This window comes from Nestor notabilis, unplaced genomic scaffold (genome assembly GCF_000696875.1).
Source record: "Nestor notabilis isolate BGI_N333 unplaced genomic scaffold, ASM69687v1 scaffold723, whole genome shotgun sequence".
Taxonomy (NCBI): domain Eukaryota; kingdom Metazoa; phylum Chordata; class Aves; order Psittaciformes; family Psittacidae; genus Nestor; species Nestor notabilis.
The window spans coordinates 14018-32941 of NW_009923054.1; the positions used below are offsets into that span (position 1 = coordinate 14018).

General features: G+C 38.1%; 1 protein-coding gene across 1 annotated transcript in view; it reads left to right on the top strand.

The window, feature by feature from the left end:
* The window catches only part of LOC104403683 (GDNF family receptor alpha-1-like), a 40984-nt gene that overhangs the window by 11522 nt on the left and 10538 nt on the right, over nucleotides 1-18924 (top strand). Inside the window, exon 4 of the mRNA XM_010011916.1 lies at nucleotides 2749-2927. Within this exon, the coding sequence (XP_010010218.1) occupies nucleotides 2749-2927 (179 nt within the window). The remainder of the gene's footprint in view (nucleotides 1-2748; nucleotides 2928-18924) is intronic.

The following is an 18924-nucleotide window of genomic DNA, read 5'->3' on the forward strand; positions in this document are numbered from 1 at the left end:
GATGCTGAGTTTACGATGGCCCACATACACACCTGAAATCCTGGTCTTTCTTGCATCTCTGTATGGACTTGCCTATAAGTTCCACTGTAGACTTGAACAGCTTTTTGCAACAAGTTGAAAACAAGAGTGGAAGTTTTAATTTCAGAAGGTGGGAGTGAAAATACAAGTGAGAATTCCAGTCTGTTTTAGTAATTAGTTCCAATAAGGACAAACATTGCTTTGTTTTCTCTTTACATGTATTAGATAAAGTGTTTCTTTAACTCAAAATTGTCCTGCAGAATATGGGTTTATATCAGAACTGTGAAATTGGCCCAATCTCAAGAAAGCTAAAAAATCCAAATTAATAGACTCCAAGTAAGATATATTCCACCCTAAGATTTGTGACTGTGTATTACCTTGCTTGTACTTTTATTCTCTTCAATGGATTGTCAGTTTATTGGTAATATTACAGTGGTCCTAATTGCTGCCTCTCCAGTTAGGGTTTGGCCAATCTTAAATTCTGGAAATCCATCTTAAGACTTCATTTTAGCTGTTCTGAAAGTGAATGTCATGACATTAATTTACATACTCTAGAATTCCTACTGAACTGAATTGGATTAAGTATATATATACCTGTCTGTTCAAAGGATTTGTTCACATCTGCCTTGTACTGCAGCAAAAAGAATCGGCAAGTGGGAGGAAAAGTATGAAGCAGTGAGTTAGTTAATAGAAATTATTGAAGGGACCTTTGCTAGAGCATTTAGACACTTGAACTGCTGGAGCAGTTAGACACCTCCTCACACTCATGTTTTTTGAAACATACTTGAAATATGTATAAAAATACATATTTCAAATATGATTTATATGTTTGAAATAGCAAATGTGAGAAGGGATGGAACACTTCTATGAGGAAAGGCTGAGAGAGTTGGGGTGGTTCAGCCTGAAAGAAGGTTCCAGGGAGACCTTACTGGTGCCTTTCACCACTTAAAGGGGGCTTGTAAGAAAGATGGGACAGACCTATAAATACCATCAAGTATGATTCTATGAAATAATTAAAGACGACTAATTGTAAAGACCACTTTTCCTTACAAAACTGGGAGGATTACATATATTTCTGTGATCCCTCCTGCAATAATGGAAACAGAGTTAGTGTTAATTTAGCAAATCACAGGAAAAATATTGCTTTTTATATTGCCCGATGTTCCAGGGATCGAAGGATTCTGGATGGAGAAGGAACATAAGCCACACGTATACACCAAACTGCTAGGAAGTTTATTACAAGATCTAAAATAGATGTAAAATCCAGAGATATACCAAGCGGGAAGGAGAGATAACTAAAGGCTACCAAAGAATAGATTAGTCACAGATTCTTACCAACCCACACACTTATCCAGTGACCAGGAGGCCAGCTCTGAGGTGCATTGCGTAGAAACGGGGTGGCAGGCACATACTTTTGCAGGCATCCCCACGGAGGTAAGGTCAACCATAAAAGGTAGTTGGATCCGCCTCCTTCCCTAGCTCTCTCTAATCCCAGGCCTTTTATATCCCAAAAAGTGCCAACTCATCCCGACACAGGGGTCAGCCTGCATCAGGAGGAGTGGCCTTGTTGGCTTCCTTTTTCCGGCACACATTCGTCCTGACGCAGGGGGCCAGCCTGAGCCAGGAGGACTGGCCCTGCTGGTTCCCCGCCATGCACACTCACTCCAGATAATCAGGGTGGTCCACCACGGGCCAATTCCAGTGTTATACCCATCTAATACAAGTACATACATGCTTTTTATCTTGATGAAGATGGTCCACCACGGATCAATTTTTACAGTGTTAGACCCAGCTAATACACCCTATTCAGGGAAATACTGTTCCATTCTTCCCACTTTGACTCCATCAACCCAGATGATTGTGATGCCTTTTACAAATTCTTCCCTTTTCATGTTGGAGTTCTAAGAACGAATACCACAATAAAAGACATATTTTTTTCATAAAATAATTTACATTTAGTTCTTATAAGGCAAGGAATACCACAGAGAAGAAGTATTAATGACTTCTGCATATTAGTCCCCAGTGAAATTGTTTGATTTCTTGTACAAAGAATCTGGAATGAGAAATCCCTAAATCCATGTTGAATCCCCAAAGAACTGATTAAATTTTTTTTTTTCTATTTGTTTATAAAAAACTCCAACCAATTTACTCTTGCCATAAACACACTCTTTAATCCCTTGAAACTGTGATAAGCTTTTTAACTTTTATATTCTAAAGTTTTAGTTCAGGCATGCTTCCCTCACCTAATTATGCAGATTTTGATTGAAAACTGTAAGGAAAAGATTGTCTTAAACAATTCCGTAGTTGTAGGCATATTAGTTTTACTACAGCAAGCTGTAGAAATAAACTAATATTTTGCCTGCTCTCTGTTTTTAATTTGCTGTGTAATATCACCTGCCTGACTTAGGCTGTAGCATTCAAGCTATATTTTAAATCTTGAAAGTAAATTTTTGAGGCTTTTGGATGGTAACAAATATGATTACAGTAAGTCCTAGAGCTTCTGTCAAGAATTACTGGGAACACTACAAGGAAGAGTTTGCACCAGATAATTATGTGACCCCAGACTCTCAGTTTGGTTTTGATATGTTCAAAATTAAGACACATTCTTCAGCATAAAAATTAAGTTTCTATAAATACACGTTTTTCAATGGAATAATAATATAAAAAGTCAGTTCTTTTTTTCTGCCATTCGTTTAGAAATAGAAAATTGCCTGTAATTTATTTTTACAGAAAATGCAATTCAGGCCTTTGGCAATGGTACTGATGTGAATGTGTGGCAGCCAATCCTACCAGTACAGACCACTACAGCCACAACTACAACAGCTTCCAGACTTAAAAACACAGGTTCAGAGACCACCAACAATGAAATACCCACCCACAACGATTCACCAGCATGTGCAAACCTGCAGGTAAGAGTCTTGTACTTGGTGCAGTGCATAAATTAAGGTTTTTAATGGATATATATTCAGAGCTGCTGCATAAATAAATGCCTGCTTAAATTGGAGTATCTGTTTATTCCCATGTTGTAGTTACAAGGTGGATATATGGTAAAATATCAGACACACATTTTGAATCGGAAACACGCATATTTCAAAATGGACTTTATTGCCTCTCTGGCTCAGAAACAGGGCCTAGTATTTAATTTGTTATCGCAGGTTTGGATATGAATGTGGCACTCTCCAAACCCTGCCAAAATATGTCAGATTAAATTAGTCCCCTGAGTAATACAAATTCAGAGGGAACTCTTAATGTCAGCTAGCATGTCCTGCTGCCTTCTTTCTTATGTTGTTGGCAGTAAATTTAAGAGGTTTTTTGGCTGAGTAGGTCTGGATATTAGAGAGTATGTGGTGCTACAAACTACACGGTGAAGAAGCTGGACAAAGACAGCAGCTCTTGAATCAAGTGCTTTCGTGAACTGGGATCAAGGTCGTGATGTGCTTTTGGCCCAGTGACTGTAGCAATTTTCTTTGAGACTCCAGTTAGGCTCTTCATGGTGCATCTTTGATTCTGGATTTAAGGCAATATATGCAGCTCTTAGAAAGTTGAACTTGGGTAGGAGACAACTGCAAAGTCAAGGCAGGAAAGAGGCAACAGGAAATGTAAGCTGAAAACATTCTTAGGTCAACTTAGAATCTGGGTTTATAAAATCTACTTGTAGTTTAAATGAAAAATTAGGTTAGGGATAGATCAGCTTGGCCTCTATTTTTGTCTTTACAGGAGGAGAATCTCCATGTGACACAAATGAAAGTGTCCGAGTTTTAAAGTCTCATCTGTATTAAGATACTGATTTTCTGGATTCCCACACTCTTCCACACTGTAGCATTAGTATTTCACTTACTTACAAAAAAAATTGATTTTGTATTCTTCATATTCAACTGTATCAAAGTTTCCATGTTCACTAAAATGGACAGTTTGTATCCCTCGGAAATGTATTTTGTGTCTAAATTTTTCCTGCTCAACTTTCTCGCCTTTATCCTGTTCTAGTTTATAACTTTATTTTGCATTGGCAATCACATATGAATTAAATTTTTCAGAGGCATTAAAGAGTCACAAAGCATACAGGGTTAATGGTAGATGATGCTGAGTTCAGGTCTTTCTGGTTTAATTCTGTTTTTCATATCTCTGCATTCATTATTAGCTAGGCTTTGTAAGTAATTGATGAGAAGGAGATAGATGTAGGCATATATTTCTATACAAATAGAATATGCTAGAAAGAAATGTAACCTTTTAAACCTGAAACTTGGAATATCTTGCATTTAAAGCAAGACCTTGATGGGATATTATTAATTCACTGCATGTTAAAAAGTTGTTTTATGGGAGCGATCACATTATTCTTCGATGTTTGTGCAGCCCCCTGTAGAGTAAGGCCTCCAGATGCTACCAAAGTACAGATAATAAATAATGAACTGAAGAAACAATGAGTGATCACAAATCCCATTGGATTCAGTTTGATTTGCAAATGTTCCTCAACCCCGAATAGCTTTTCCAGTGTTTTGAAAATTAATAAAATTCTTGCCTGTCTTTACTCATGTTACTCTGGCATTTTGAAGTTCCATACAATGCAAGTTTATCAGCACTGGTTTAAAGCTATGTTACAACTTCCAGTGTGCCCCTGATATATTTAACACAAAAAGTAAGGGTCTATAGGGAAAACAGCTCGCTTCTCTGCTGTTCTGTAAAAACTGTAGATAAGTCTGCACTAAAAGGCCACTGAAGTTATGTGAATCAAGCCGTTTCATTCTTGTGAAGCTCAAGATTCTGATGCTCACTACTTCCTTGTGTCAGAACTGAAACACAAAGAACAAAGCCCTCACATTTTAATGCGTTCTTCAAAAAAATAACTTACAAATAGAACCAAAACAAGCCCACACTTTTTTAAAAGGAAACCTGTGTTTGTTGGGCAGTATGGTGCCACTTTGCATGTGGGACTTAAACCTCAATGCAAATTTTACAAAAGAACTGGAGCTTTCATATCGCACTTGGAGAAGGGTATTCATTCGGAGGCTCTCCTCCCATGAAAAATATGCCTTTGTAGTATTCTCAAAACATGAACTAGTATGACCACAAGTAATCTGAAGGGCTTTGTTATATGCTTAGCAGTTGAGCTGAAAGGTTTCATAAAGGCAATATAGCCTGAACTGTGAAAAGTAGAATTAAAAGCATTAGTCTTGGCACAAAAAGACAATGGCAGAGAGGCGAAAAGGAAATGATCACTGAGATGCTTGCTACAAGGCTGCACATCCTAGTTAGTGGTTTTAAAAACAGTGAAGGAAGAAAGAATAGGAAGTGATTGATTAGTAGAAATTGCCGTAGAAATGAATAAATACTAACCTCCTGGGGCTGTAAAATACAGGGCACTAACCCAATCTGCCAAGAGTGTCAATGGCTGAGCAATTTTTGATACATTTTTTTCTGACTTGTTCCAAATGGTTGTATGAAAAGCAAAGATACACTAATGGTTTTGTTGCTGTGCCATGTTCTCCTGCACATATGCAAACCTGGGAATTGGAAGGATTGGGAATGCTTAAACAAAATACGAGATATTCTTTGTTTGCTTCGTTTTGTTACTCTTTGTTTCCCTGTACTCAATATTTATTTTGAATACTTGCTGAAAGTTTAGACCAAAGAAATTTGAAACTAACACATGATTTTTATTTCAGTGGTGCAGTTTAGAAATTGTTCTTCATTTCAACTTACCCTTGTTACAAGAATTTACAGTTCTTTTTTTTATGGGGGTATTTTCGTATTTCAGATTGATATGAAGAAATGTTGATTTCTGATATATGCTTATTTTATGTTTACGTGTGCCTGGATTTGTGTAATACACCTTTTTTTTCTATCCCTAAATAAAATCATCATTCCATCTTTGCCACGAAGATGCTTAACTTTGTCAAGCATCCTATAAACTCTTTTATAAAACTGGTTTTTGACAGTTAGCCAAACAGAGAGAGTAAATAGTTCTTATTTTCATATAAAACGCTAGATTCAAGTAGTTTTTGAAGTGTTTGACATCTTACAAAGAATCCTTAGAACCACATAAAAATAATTTGTTAAATGTTATGAAGAAAAAGGAAAATGAATGCCAGCAGCGTGCTCCTTGTACAGGCAGATTTTAGTAAGTATTTGCCATTCCCATCTTTTTTTTCTGTAGCTTTGCTCTAACATTTTCTGTTGAACTGGCATATTTATCCTCCGTTCTCGAACGTAGCTTGTGTTCAGTACGCCAGTCAAGAAATCGTTATGGTCTTTCAGTCTCACGTTCTGTCACCGCTGCTTGAACTGTCAGGTTGGATTATTTGAAAGGGGCAAAAGAATGAGTTTGGATGTGTACTCACACCGTGTATTCTTCAAGAAAAATGCTGCTTCTGCATTTAGGACATGCATGAAGCTGAAAGATGATAATGAAATAAACTTCAAGTGGTAGATTAGAGTAGATTAGACCAGTTGTTACTACATCGGCAGCAGAGATAAATAGAAATTTAAGACTTTCATACTGGGTTTGCCATAATATTTTAGAGGCATTTTGCACAAGACAAAAGTTATAGGAGTCAAGATTGTTAAGGATATTTAAGTCTGAATTTCTGCATTGAGATCAGTCAGCTCCCTGGCTAGTTCTATACTTTGTTCTACCATGTTTATTATAAATGTCTTGCTCTAGTTAACCTTAGTTCAGCATTCGGAAGGAATTTAAGGTCTTTGTGCTTTTGAAGAAGTGTAAGCAGCGGACAGACGTAATTGAGATACATGACCCTTCAGACTGAAGGCAAGTGCATTTCAGTCGAGTCCAGTATGTGAATGTTATTGTACTCTCAGCAGCAAAGTTAAAAAAATATGAGATAGGGATTAAAGAGCTCAAACATTTTGTGAGGAAGAAGGAGGAAAAGCGAAACCTAGATGCTTAAATACGTCAATTCTATTTGCATGTAAGACTAGTGAGTGTTTAGAACAGACGTGGGCCATATTGCAAGCTGTTCTTCCACAAATTCACGTAATTTTATATAAACTTGGGATTTTAAAAACATATCTAATATGGCAAGTCTTAGGACGAAAACGGGGCTTGCAGTTCTCTGAGGACACCAGAACTTAAACATGACTCATAGGCAGAGAATGACTGTGCTTGTAGATTTATCTTTTGCAGTCTTCAGCACTGTGAGGGCCTGATAATCCGGTGTTTGAAGTACTGTCTATAATTATTTAATGTAGCTTCCCGTGTGCTAAATAATACTATTATAAAGCACTGTGTAGGTGTTTGGAGAGGGTTAAAAGCTTCAGCGTGGTGTTCGGAGGATTGAGACACAGTAGGTGTGGAGCTTCGTGGACAGGTAATTGTGTGGTGGGTGAACATAAGCAGGAAACACAGCAGCATGTAGGTGTGCGGTTGATGAGGGGATAGTACATCTACTGAGATGGTAGACTGGAGTAGAGGCAAAGAGAACTTGATGTATCCACTGAGCACCAGTATTAACTCGCCCCAGTGCCTGACACCCTACTTCCCCCATCCCTTCACACAGCCTGTGGTCTTTCTGTTACTTTTTTGTGTGAAAAACAAGCACTGTCCTTCTATATGCTCTGCCCGCTTTGTCCCTTGGGAGAAGTTGTACTTTGATCTCTTCCTCTGGACATTGCTACTACGCAGAAAGTTACAGTGCGAGGCAAAAGATGGACAGGAATATAAACCCATGCTGTGCCAGAACAAAATAAAAAATAATAATAATAAATAAATTATAGTGTTGACTGTTTTATGTGAAAAGATTTAAATTAGCCCCCTATATTTCCAGGATGAACTGATACAATGGGGTCAGCCTGCTGGTACGAGTGATTTAGAGAACACTTATTGGCAGCTTTTCTTCTGAAAAAGCAACACCTTTAATTTGCTTCAGTAGCTATTCTATTGGACCTAAAGAGGTCTTGTGTGCTTTGCATGTTCAGATAAACATCTGACAGCCAGGGATAATTTGAAGGTTCATCTTTAGTCTTAAACTTCTAATTTGGGGAGCACTGTACAGAATGCTGTGTTTTACCAAAAAGGAGACTGCTTTATCCATTGATTTCTTTGACATTGATTTCAGTGAAGTTAATCCTTGTTTGCTTCAGCACCATGCTGGGTCCTCAAAAAATGTGGATGTACAAATTTTCCTGAGGGTATATTCATTCACTGCATGAGTCTCGCATCTTTCAGATAGAACCAGAGAAGGTCACCATGAGGGACAGGTTTGGGTTTTCAGTCTGGATGGCAATCCTGATGTCCATCAGCAGGAAAGTGGGCTTCCGTCCCTCAATCCAAACAGTGGATCTCAGTGCCAAAAGGCTGCTTTGCAGTGAACATAGGTGTAGATGTATATATACTACTGGTATGATGATATAGACTGCACCCACTCAGAGCAAGGCTGCGCTTGGGTTCTTCACTGTCTTTGCCAAAGAATTTCAGGACCACACAAGATAGATAATTTTCAAGCTTGTTGGAATCCTACTGAAGCTAAAGATCTGCTTAATTGATCTGATTAATTTCTAACTACAGAGAGTCTTTTGCCTCTCTTTTGAACATCAGAGGAGCAGTTTGATGATGTAGCCAAGTATCATACCCTATAGGCTCAGATGTATCATATTAGTATCAGCGTTGCTATGAGACATCAGCCATCAGTAATCAGTAGAAAATTGTTCTCATTTACCAGCCTTGGTTGAACTTCTTAGATGAACATTGGGCTCCCTTGCAAGATCCGTCACGATTTGTAGAGTAAAATACAGGCTAAAACTCTCTGACAGTGTAAGTCAGCACATCTCTGTTGTTATCATTGGAGCAACACATGTACAATGGTAAACATTCAGTCTCTTTGGCTTGTGGAGCTCTCTGTAACACCGGACCTTACATTTAATGATCAGTACTCTGACAAAACATTTTTAATGTTGGGACTCAGGTCTAATAAACTTCTGTTACTGAAAGACAGCAAAACGTTTTATTTTGCATATTAGAATTACAGTTTAAATTATTTTTTATTAGCATGCTTTTCATTATACCAAAATATTGTTCATGTATATTGCTGGAGAGCAGAATATTTCAGAATTATTTCATCAATGATAAAATATTTTACAGTTCATTTAAAAAAAAAAGTTTAATAGTCTGAGCATCTTTAGTCTATTATAATAATACACCACTTTATAGCAGACTGTAAAACTCCAGACTACACTTGTAGGAATCATGCAATTTTGTTTTATAGTTTAATAATTGTTCAATTGAAAATGAGGACGAGGTTACTAAAATCCAATTTAATGGCTTACCAAAATACAACTTTATTAAAACCTGCTACACACCTTTACAGAAAATGGAAATTTCTGTGGACAGATTATAGTTCTTACCCTCAGAAAGAATTTTGCAAATCACTGCTGCTAAAAGCAGATGTAGCATTTGCAGTGTTCCCCTAAGCCACAGTTGTTTCTACATTTCACATCAATATCCTTTTGTAGGAATACCCACAAAAATACAAAGTGCTAGAATAAACTGGAATCAGAAAATTGGATTGCATCAGATAAGCCAAATCAAGCTATTCATAGCCCATGTTATTACTTTATGTGGTTCTTCATCATATTAAAGATATTCCTAATGTCAGCCAACTTTAGCTCTCAATCAAATATGTAGTTCATCATGTATTTCCCTTTTAAAACAGATCACTATAGCTTGCAAAAAACAGCCATAAAATGCAGTATTATAATTTAATTTGAAGGCATAACTACTCCTAATAAAAATTCTAGGTTGTTGCGTTGTGATGGTGGATGTTTAATCATACTGTCTTTGGAACTGTAGTTCATAACATATTGTGCATTTATGGGACCTGACAAAGTGCTTTGTTTAAGACGTATTGTTTGCTGTTAGTAAATATTAGGTTTTAGCCATGACTCTGCTTCCATTTATACTTGTTCAAGTGAAAGTAACTCTGGTTATGCCAGGCTGACCCTGCTGCAAAGCAAGTGTGCACAAAAGCAATTGTGCCACCAGGTTTCTGATGGAACGGAGGGCAAGAATAGAATCCTTGCAATCATTAGTATTTCTTTATTTTAACTGGAATACCTTGCAGGAGTCCTACTTGTAGACCAGAATCTCATCATAGTAGCTATTCCACAGGCTCATAACGGAAAGGTACTCCTGACCTTAAAAACCCAATGAACTACAGTTAACATAAGTGAAGCTAAGATACCACCTCATAGCCTTTATTCTGAAAACCACATAGTGTATCTGAGTGCTCTAGAAACAATAGATATTTTACTATTATAAACTGTGTTAATGCACTGTGTTAGCCTCAAAAGTATGTCCACAGAAATACATGAAGAAAGCCAAAGTAAAAGACTCGATACTGTCTCAGTTAATTGATAGAGTTGTTAATACAGAGATGTTTCTTTCTAAAGTATGAAAATAGCTCAGCAGTTGCCAGAATAGATAAAAATCTAACAGATAAAATCTTTATCAATTCTGCCATTTTTGCAAAGAATTGTTACTTGCTAGGCAAGGAAGATGATTTCACAAGACTTTTATAATTGAAATGTATTTTTTGACACCATTATTGAAGCAGGTATTGAAGTTTTTGTTTTGTAGTGAGACAGTTTTAAGACAAATGACAGTGTGGAGGCTAAAGAATTTCAGAGAGCAAAGCGTGTTAATCACAGACGCACACAGTTTTATGAATTGCATGACTTCTCCATCCTGTGGGGGGGGATGATACAGAGCGAGGGGAGAAGTCCAGGGAGAAGCATAGGAATTTGTTGCACAATGTCTTTGTTCCAAGGGGGAGAAAGCTCACTGCCAGAGAGGGACCCTGATGTGTTGTGCACAGTCCTGGTGCAAGGTTATGAGGTTTCCCTTGTCTCTTCTGCTTGCTGAAATCCCCAGTCACTGGAGAGATTGTCCCAAATCCTAGAGTAGGATTGTGAGGCTGCCCACCCCAGAGTCTTTCCCAAAGTCTTTGTTCCCTAGTGTGAGTCCTTGGATATATGAGTGGGTAGAGAAAAGCTCACAGATGACTACTGCATTCAAATGGCGCTATAATTCTCTGATTTGCTGTCACCATTTTGGCTCTTACAGTCTGCTTGTTGCAGACGCTTCTGGACGTTTTGTGGTTCTGTCCTGGTTTCAGCTGGGATAGAGGTAATTTTCTTCCCAGGAGCTGGTGCAGTGCTGAGTTTTGGCTTCAGTCTGAGAACAATGCTGATAACACACCGATGTTTTAGTTGTTGCTCAGTAGTGCTTAACCCTGATCAAGGACTTTTCCGTCTCTCATGCTCTGCCCGTGAGGAGGGGCACAGAAAGCCAGGAGGGAACAGAGACAGGACACCTGACCCAAACTAGCCAAAGGGGTATTCCATACTACAGCATGTCATGCCTAGTATATAAATTGAGGGGAGTTACCTGCAAGGGTCCAATCACTGCTCGTGGACAGGCTGGGTATCGGTCAGCGGGTGGTGAGCGATTGTATTGTGCATCACTTGTGTTTCTTGTTTGACTCCCTTTCCACTTTTGGTTTTTATATTTTGATCCCTTTTTATTTCCTTTATAATTATTATTAGTAGTAGTAGTAGTATTGGACTGTTGTTATCTCAGCCAGTGGGGTTTATATTCAACCGATTGTCCTCCCCATCCAGCCTGAGGGAGATTAAAGGGGGGAGTGAGCAAGCAGCTGAGTGGTGCTGGGCTACTGGCTGGGTTTAAACCACGACAGATTCTTAATGATCAACAGGTTGTTTGCATAGATTAGCTGTCTATTTCCTAGGGCACACCAAACCTATGCTGTTCTTCGGGGCAAGTGGTTGATAACATTTTGTCTACTGCTACAGCAAGGTGTCAATAAAGTTCACTGTCTCATCTTCACAGCTCGCTCTGATTTATTTTCAGTCCAAAATAATTTTAAAGAACATAAGAACTGGGTGGTATGCAGAAGCTACTGCCCTGTTGTGGTAGGTCCTGAGTAGTTATCAGTCAAATAGAGTTCTCCACAAGCCTTAGAAGTCTAAAGCACATGTTTAATTGTCTATTTCTTATTAGTTTCAAGCGTTCAGATTGTTTAGTTGCTGGGTTTAGCTGAATCATTAGGAAGAATATAGTAGAGTTAAAGCATTTGAGGAAGGTGTATGAACCTGAGTACTCCAGTGCTCAGAAAAATAGAAAGGATAACCTGATGTTACCCACTGGATGAAAATTGGCTTGAAGGCATTTACCATATTCTCTCCTTTTACGCATCTTGCAGAACAGGCCATTGTGGAAGTGGATGTGACAGCTTTGCTCTTCCTCTTACACTTAGTCTCATGGCAACATTACTTTCCCTGGCACAGAACTGTAACCTTTCCTCTGGAGGTCTAAACATCTCTGCAGTACCATCAAAGAAAATCACACTCCTTTATGGAGATAGATTCCCTAAACTCATACACAGATAGCAGCTCTAAACACAAAGATCCTTTTTAAACACCTTCCTGTACTCTTATAAACCGTCCCTACTGGAAATAATAGAAATTCAAGAAATAATACTATATTATCATGAAGGAAAGTTCCCCTTAGGGAAATGATAACCAGGACTAGTTCTGCCTATTTATGTGATGTGAGCTGTTAGACTATTAGTCTCAATTTACCGGCATATCTCCACTGTATCTGAAACCTCACTTCCAGTTAACCATTAGTCTTCATTAGAATATTTTCCTTTCTGTTCCCCCCATCTTTTTTTTTTTTAATCTTTTTTTAATCTTTTCTTATTTCTCTTTTTTTTTCTTTTTCTTTTTTCCTCCTTTCTTCTTGCATATCTGTTTGCTAATTTTGGCACTCAACTGCCTCACGGATTATTCTGGCATGAAATGTACCAGTATACATTTTTGTATATTCTCTCTAATGATGTAATGGCTAAATGCAGATTCAGGGTCAGAAAAAACCTGCACAAGACTGAGTGGGATGATGTTGAGCCTGTACAGCACAGGAGGAGTCAGAATGCCATCACTGGCTTGGCTGTCTTAGAAGATACAGCAGGGAAACGAGAAGGGGCTACGGGTCGTGGCCATACTGGGATGCAATTAAGAGACTGGAGTAGGTTTGTATTTTGATTTGGGAAAAAAGTCTGAGGGAATCCTGCTTCCTTATCCTTGATTAAAGAGGATACATTGCCTTCGTCTGCCAACAGCAAACCCAAGTATATGAAGTATGTTTATGCATATAAAGTCATTTGAATCTAAAGAGGCAATCACACAACCTAATCAAATTCTGCTTTTGTTTATACACTTCTAAAATGGAATAACTCCACAGTTGTGTACATTGCAATTATCCTTAAGTGTATGTTGTAATTATCAGTTACTCCTTACATATATATATATGCATCATTCTTTGATATTTCTATATAGCCTATAAACTAATATTCGTAAAAAATAAACTGCCCAGGCTCACAGTTACTGTGTGGCAGATACGATCTAAAGCATTTCAGTTATAATAAAAAAGATTTTTTAGAAATAGTATCTTCCTTGTTACCACCAGCAAATGAAATATAGAAAAGCCCAATGGAAATTAGAATGCAATAATAAGTAATCATTCTAAATCATACATTGGTGACAAGGCAGCGTAGCTGCAAGAATAGAATACTGTTGAAGAGCTAAAATGTGGAATCTTTTCCAAAGCATACATACACTTTTCAAGTCAAACCAAGTTTATGGGACAGAAAATGAAACACAGTTATTAACTAAATTAGTTAGCCTATGCTCTTAATGAGAAAAAATTAATGGTAACAAAACATCTGAGCAGAAATATATTTTTGTTCTGCTTTTAACCTGTCTGCTCATTTTACTTACAGTAGTCACTGTGCATTAGTAATCCAATACTAAAAATAAATCACACCCTTCATCTCCTACTTACTTTTTATCCCTATAACTCTGAATCAGCTGTCTTACCTGAATAATAGATCTCTGTGTTACACTCAAACCATCTACTGTACAGCATTTTTCAACTTGCTGTTGAGTTCCTGAATATGAGACACTGTCACCCGTTAGAATTCCCTGCCTTTGAAATCAGTAGGAGCTCAAAATGTTTGTCTTAGTCTGTAATTTGGAGGACGGCCTATTTCACACCAAATTGTAGTTCTAATCAGTGGACTTGGCCTAATAATCCCACTTCAGGTTAAGTCCTCCTGCGTGCTTAGCTCTTTCCATGAGCTACAGGTAAACAGACTGACTGGTGTGCATAATGCAGGATATATTTTCATAGTTGCACTCAGTATGTGTCCTAAAGAATTATAGGATTATCCTCCTTCATGTCTTTCTTAAAACGGAATTAGGCATTCAGGGCAGTAATTTACTAAATACTGCATTACATGGTACTACTTTATTTTTCCAGATTGACATTTTCCACAGCCTCAAGTTGCCTCTAATTCAAGGCTAGATATGCATTAGCACACACATAAACGTTTGGATGTACTGAATTCATGCTCAGATTTGAAATGTGTGCATTCAGATTTATTATGCACATGGCAGGTAAGACGTGTACCAGGTAGGATCTAAGTAGCTACCTGCAGTTGTTAAGTACCTAATTTGTGCAGGGTGGGATAAGTGGGCATATAAATTAAGGGTACACGTTCGAAAGCAAAGCAGTTATAAGTATCTGTGAAATCCCGTTCCTAAATTTGTGTCTGCACAAATGTAAAAGAGTGGTTTGATGAGAACTTTTCTGATGAACAGTGTTTAGTATGATTTTTACAATGGCTTGCCCTCCTCTAGAAACAGGGTAGTGAACCAACAGTTGCACTATGCAAGTTAATTTTTGAAGACCATTCTATATTGAGTTTTGTGTCAGTATGCCATCCTGCACATCTCAATCACATGTGTACTGTCATTATGTACATAATTCTGAGGTTCTGAGGGCAAATGTAGGGATCTGTTCCTGCAGGGAACTAACTGCCTGTATACAATTTCAGAAGTCAAATGCAAATTCAGAAGGAAAAATTGTCCCTTCTTTCATGCTGATTTTGAACTTAATTAGTTTGACAAATTCTTGCAACTATTTGCAGAATCATGTTCTCATCAAGAGTTGGCCTAATCCCTAATAATTTTGATTAAGATTTCCTGATTATTCCTAAGGATTCAGTTACAGTTATTTGCAGATGGGAAATTCATATTGCTATAGGCACAACTGGTTTAGATAAAAAACACACCCAGTCTAAACCCAGAGAACAGTTTAGTGAAGATACTTTAGGAATCATTAATTAAGCAGAGGCTTTTCACCTTCAAGCTGATGGCTCAGATACAATGTCGTATTCAGTAACAGCACAACTCTTTGGTAAGTGCCCTTAGTGAGAGAGCTGTGCTTTTTGGGAGCTGAACTGGTCGCTCTGAGTCCACATCACAGGGGCAGCCCCTAAAACACAAGTCATGCTGGCTCATGTCAGTGTAACAGGGGACTGGACTCTGGTGTTTCATGAACATTTAAAGAGAGCAACTGGCAAAGCTGCAGTTCCAAATAATCGCCAAGCCAGTGAGACGCATCTGCTCCTGTATGCTCTTCAAGTCCTTATCATCTGCTGCCCTTTGTTATGTACAAAGCCTGTTGTAGTGCAATTATGTTCATCCATGCACAGCATGTCAGGAGTGCGATGTCCCGTGCTGTTCAAGAGGTCACTGAGTGTGAGCAGCATGGTGATACCGCAGATCCTTTTCAAGGATGCTGTTCTCAGATACTGGAGAGGCTAATCCCATTTTGGCCACTGAACACGGCATCTCTTATAGCCATTAAGTTCACTTATCACCGGAAGAGAGAGCTCAGTACATTAGTACAGTGCTGATGTGGATATGCAACCTGCATATACAATACACGTATGTTAATACGCAGTAGGCAAAGTCTGCATTACACTCATCCCTCATCTCTACTAATGCTGTCTTAGGTCTGACTTTCCACCCACTGCTCTGGAGGCAGGAGTAACACAAGAAGCCATATTGCTGCTGTAGTTGACACACACCCAGATGTGAGGGGGGTTTAATGCTGTCTGGAAGCTTGATGACACTGTATTGATACTGAAACATGTTAGTAAGACAAAGCTGATGCTTGTGAGTATTAGATGCATCTGAGTAGGTAGCTTACAAAAAACACCCTTCACTTGCTCTGTTTTCTACTTGCCTCAGCTCAGTACAGAACTATTAATAAAACCGTTATGCACTCAGGGAAATATTTGCTGCCAACCATCATCAATCAAGATTCTCTTCAGATAGCACTCTCAAGATGTTTTTCTAGGTGAAACCTTCTAATCTCTCCCTGGAGTCCCACTAAAAGATGTTAAAATTTGGTAGCTTAGGGCACCTTCAGGATTTTACCTGTAGGGTTTGCAGTGGAACTAGATGTGAGGATACAGGAAGACTATCCCTTTTTAACAGAGCAGCTCATCCCACGGAAAGGGCATGGGGAAACATCCTGGGTGCTTTGCGACGTTATAAGCCTACATCCCATTAACTCCTCAGTCTCTTTGATGAAGTGCACTGCCTGAGGTGCAAATTAGTGCCACTTTTGTGCATTGAACTTGCCCTCTTAAGAGACGAAGTGCTCCAGAACCGCCTCCTCATTTCAAAAATACTACACAACAGTTGTCAGTATTGACCTGAGCTAGATTAAACAAGCTACCTCGGAATATAAGGCTGTATATCCCATAAATAATCCCTTGAACTATCCAGTCTGTCACAACGTAATACTTCAAAAAGTAGGCAAACTAGTCACAATAAATCTTCAAAAGCTTCTTCCAGTTTCTTATGGAAACCTTACAAAATATGCTCAAAGTGATCCTGTTGATCTCCATTAGTTACAATATTAGCATTCATCTATTTGTATTTTCAGACTTACTAAATGTAAACATAAATGTAAGCCTTCTGTCCTTCTGTGAATTATTTATGTGATGAAACAAAGCAGGATCATACGCTGTGATTACAGTTTTGCATAATCTGCTAATTATTTGCATAATCTGGTTATTAAAGGCTCAGATTTGTTTTAATAGAGTTATAATTATAATTGTTAAACATCTAACATTCAAATTACTTTTTGTGTCTAAGAAATTATTTCAGTGATGGAATAAATTTCTCAGTGCTTCTTACTGAGCTCAAATTTGAGGCCATGTATGCGGATAATATTAGGAAGTTACTTTTCATTTTCAGTTGCTGCTTCCTCACCAGTGGCAGAATTCCCTTGGTGTGGTGGGATCAGGGCAGTAAAGAATGACACCTTTCTATTAAGGTCATGATTCTGCAGGCTCCTCTTACATGAGAGTTTCTCTGCTTATTTGAATAGCTTCATTAACTACAGTGTAACTGTTGTGAGCGAGAGCATCGTTCATGTGTTAATAATGGATATGAGGAAGGCCACTGTAATATCATCCATTAAAGTATAGTCCACTCTAGTATAGCCCATTAAAGAGAATTAGTGTTAGGATGTCACTCCTCATATTTTTGAGAAGAGATGGTTTTTCTCACCTTCACTCACTTCATCAGGAGAAGAATGAATGTAGGATGCTACATCAAAGTCTCTTAGAATTACTGAGTTTTAAGATCCATACTGCAAGGCCCTTTTAATAATGTTTAGGAAGCTGACAGGACAAACCAAGGTCTAACTTAGCTAATGGAGATCTGTGGACAAGACCAACTGGATTTTTTTTTTCCCAGTCATGATTTAAATTGTTTGAAATGTATGTTCATTGTAGAAAATAAAACGCCAGCAATCAAAATTGTATTATATTCATTCACATTTAGAAATTAGAATGCTATCAGAATTTATTAATCACGATCAGTGAATTTAAATACCTTTCTACAAAAGTATAAAGGCATATATTCTAATGCAAATAAAACTATCATTATAGAAACAGCTAGCAGCTCTGCTTAAAGTTGAAGTTGTCTTACATTTTGCATTAAGAAAAATCCTGTGTTCTGTGACTTTGAACTTTGCCAGAACATTAATTATTTGGGTGCAATTTTTCATGTTACGTGTGTGGCTCTGGCTGAATTCTTGGGAAATGGCTGCCTGCCAAAGCCACAGGATGCCATACCCTGGTCCTTTATAGACTCACCTTGGTAAATTTGATTGCATTGTTTGAAAAAACCCAACTTTCTAATGATTTTGTTCTGAATGGTATTTTAACTGCTAGAAAGGAACATGGATACTGAGGCAAGTACTGAAGCAGCAGTGTGCACCTGCAGAACTTGGGTACAGGATTAGAGGAACAGGGAGAAAATGCTTTAAATTTTTATTTCAGTGTCACTTCTGGAGAGCAGATTGTGCCAAAAATGCAAAATTCACCAATTACTCTAAATCACTGCTGTTTCAGATTGAATTGCTTTAAAAGAAGAAAAAAACAGTCTCTAAGTCATGATTTAATGGGTCTCGGGTACAGGCATAGCCACGTAACTGCAGATGGAAGGAAACTAATACATTGGGCTTGAAATGTCTAAACAAAACTGAGGAGGAGAGGGCATGGCTGTATGGTGGGTGCTCAAATAAGTGCCTAGTTTGTTCTTTCTTTCTTTCTGTTCAAAATTACTTTAGTATCTGCAGTCTTTGCTTTTGCCTCTGTAATTGCAGCAAAGTTACTTGTTATCTGAAGTGGGTTTGAAGTTAAAAGGCCTTAAAAAGGCCTTCTGGGTTTTTTTTCTGTGCATAACCATGCCAGTACTCACAACACACATATGGTTAATAAAGAGAAAGGTCTTGAACATTTTTAGTCACTTAACCAAAAGCAGATGTTCATGATCATTCTCCTCCCTTCCCTTTCAAAATTTATAAGTGAATGCAGTGCTCAAGAAACCAGCAATAATTATCAGTTGCTTAAGGTTGGCATAGCACGAATGGAAGCTTCCTGTAGAGCTCAGCACTCAGGGCTTTGTGCAGATTGGTGTTCAAGCAAGCTTGCCTGATGTTCCCTTCCAGCT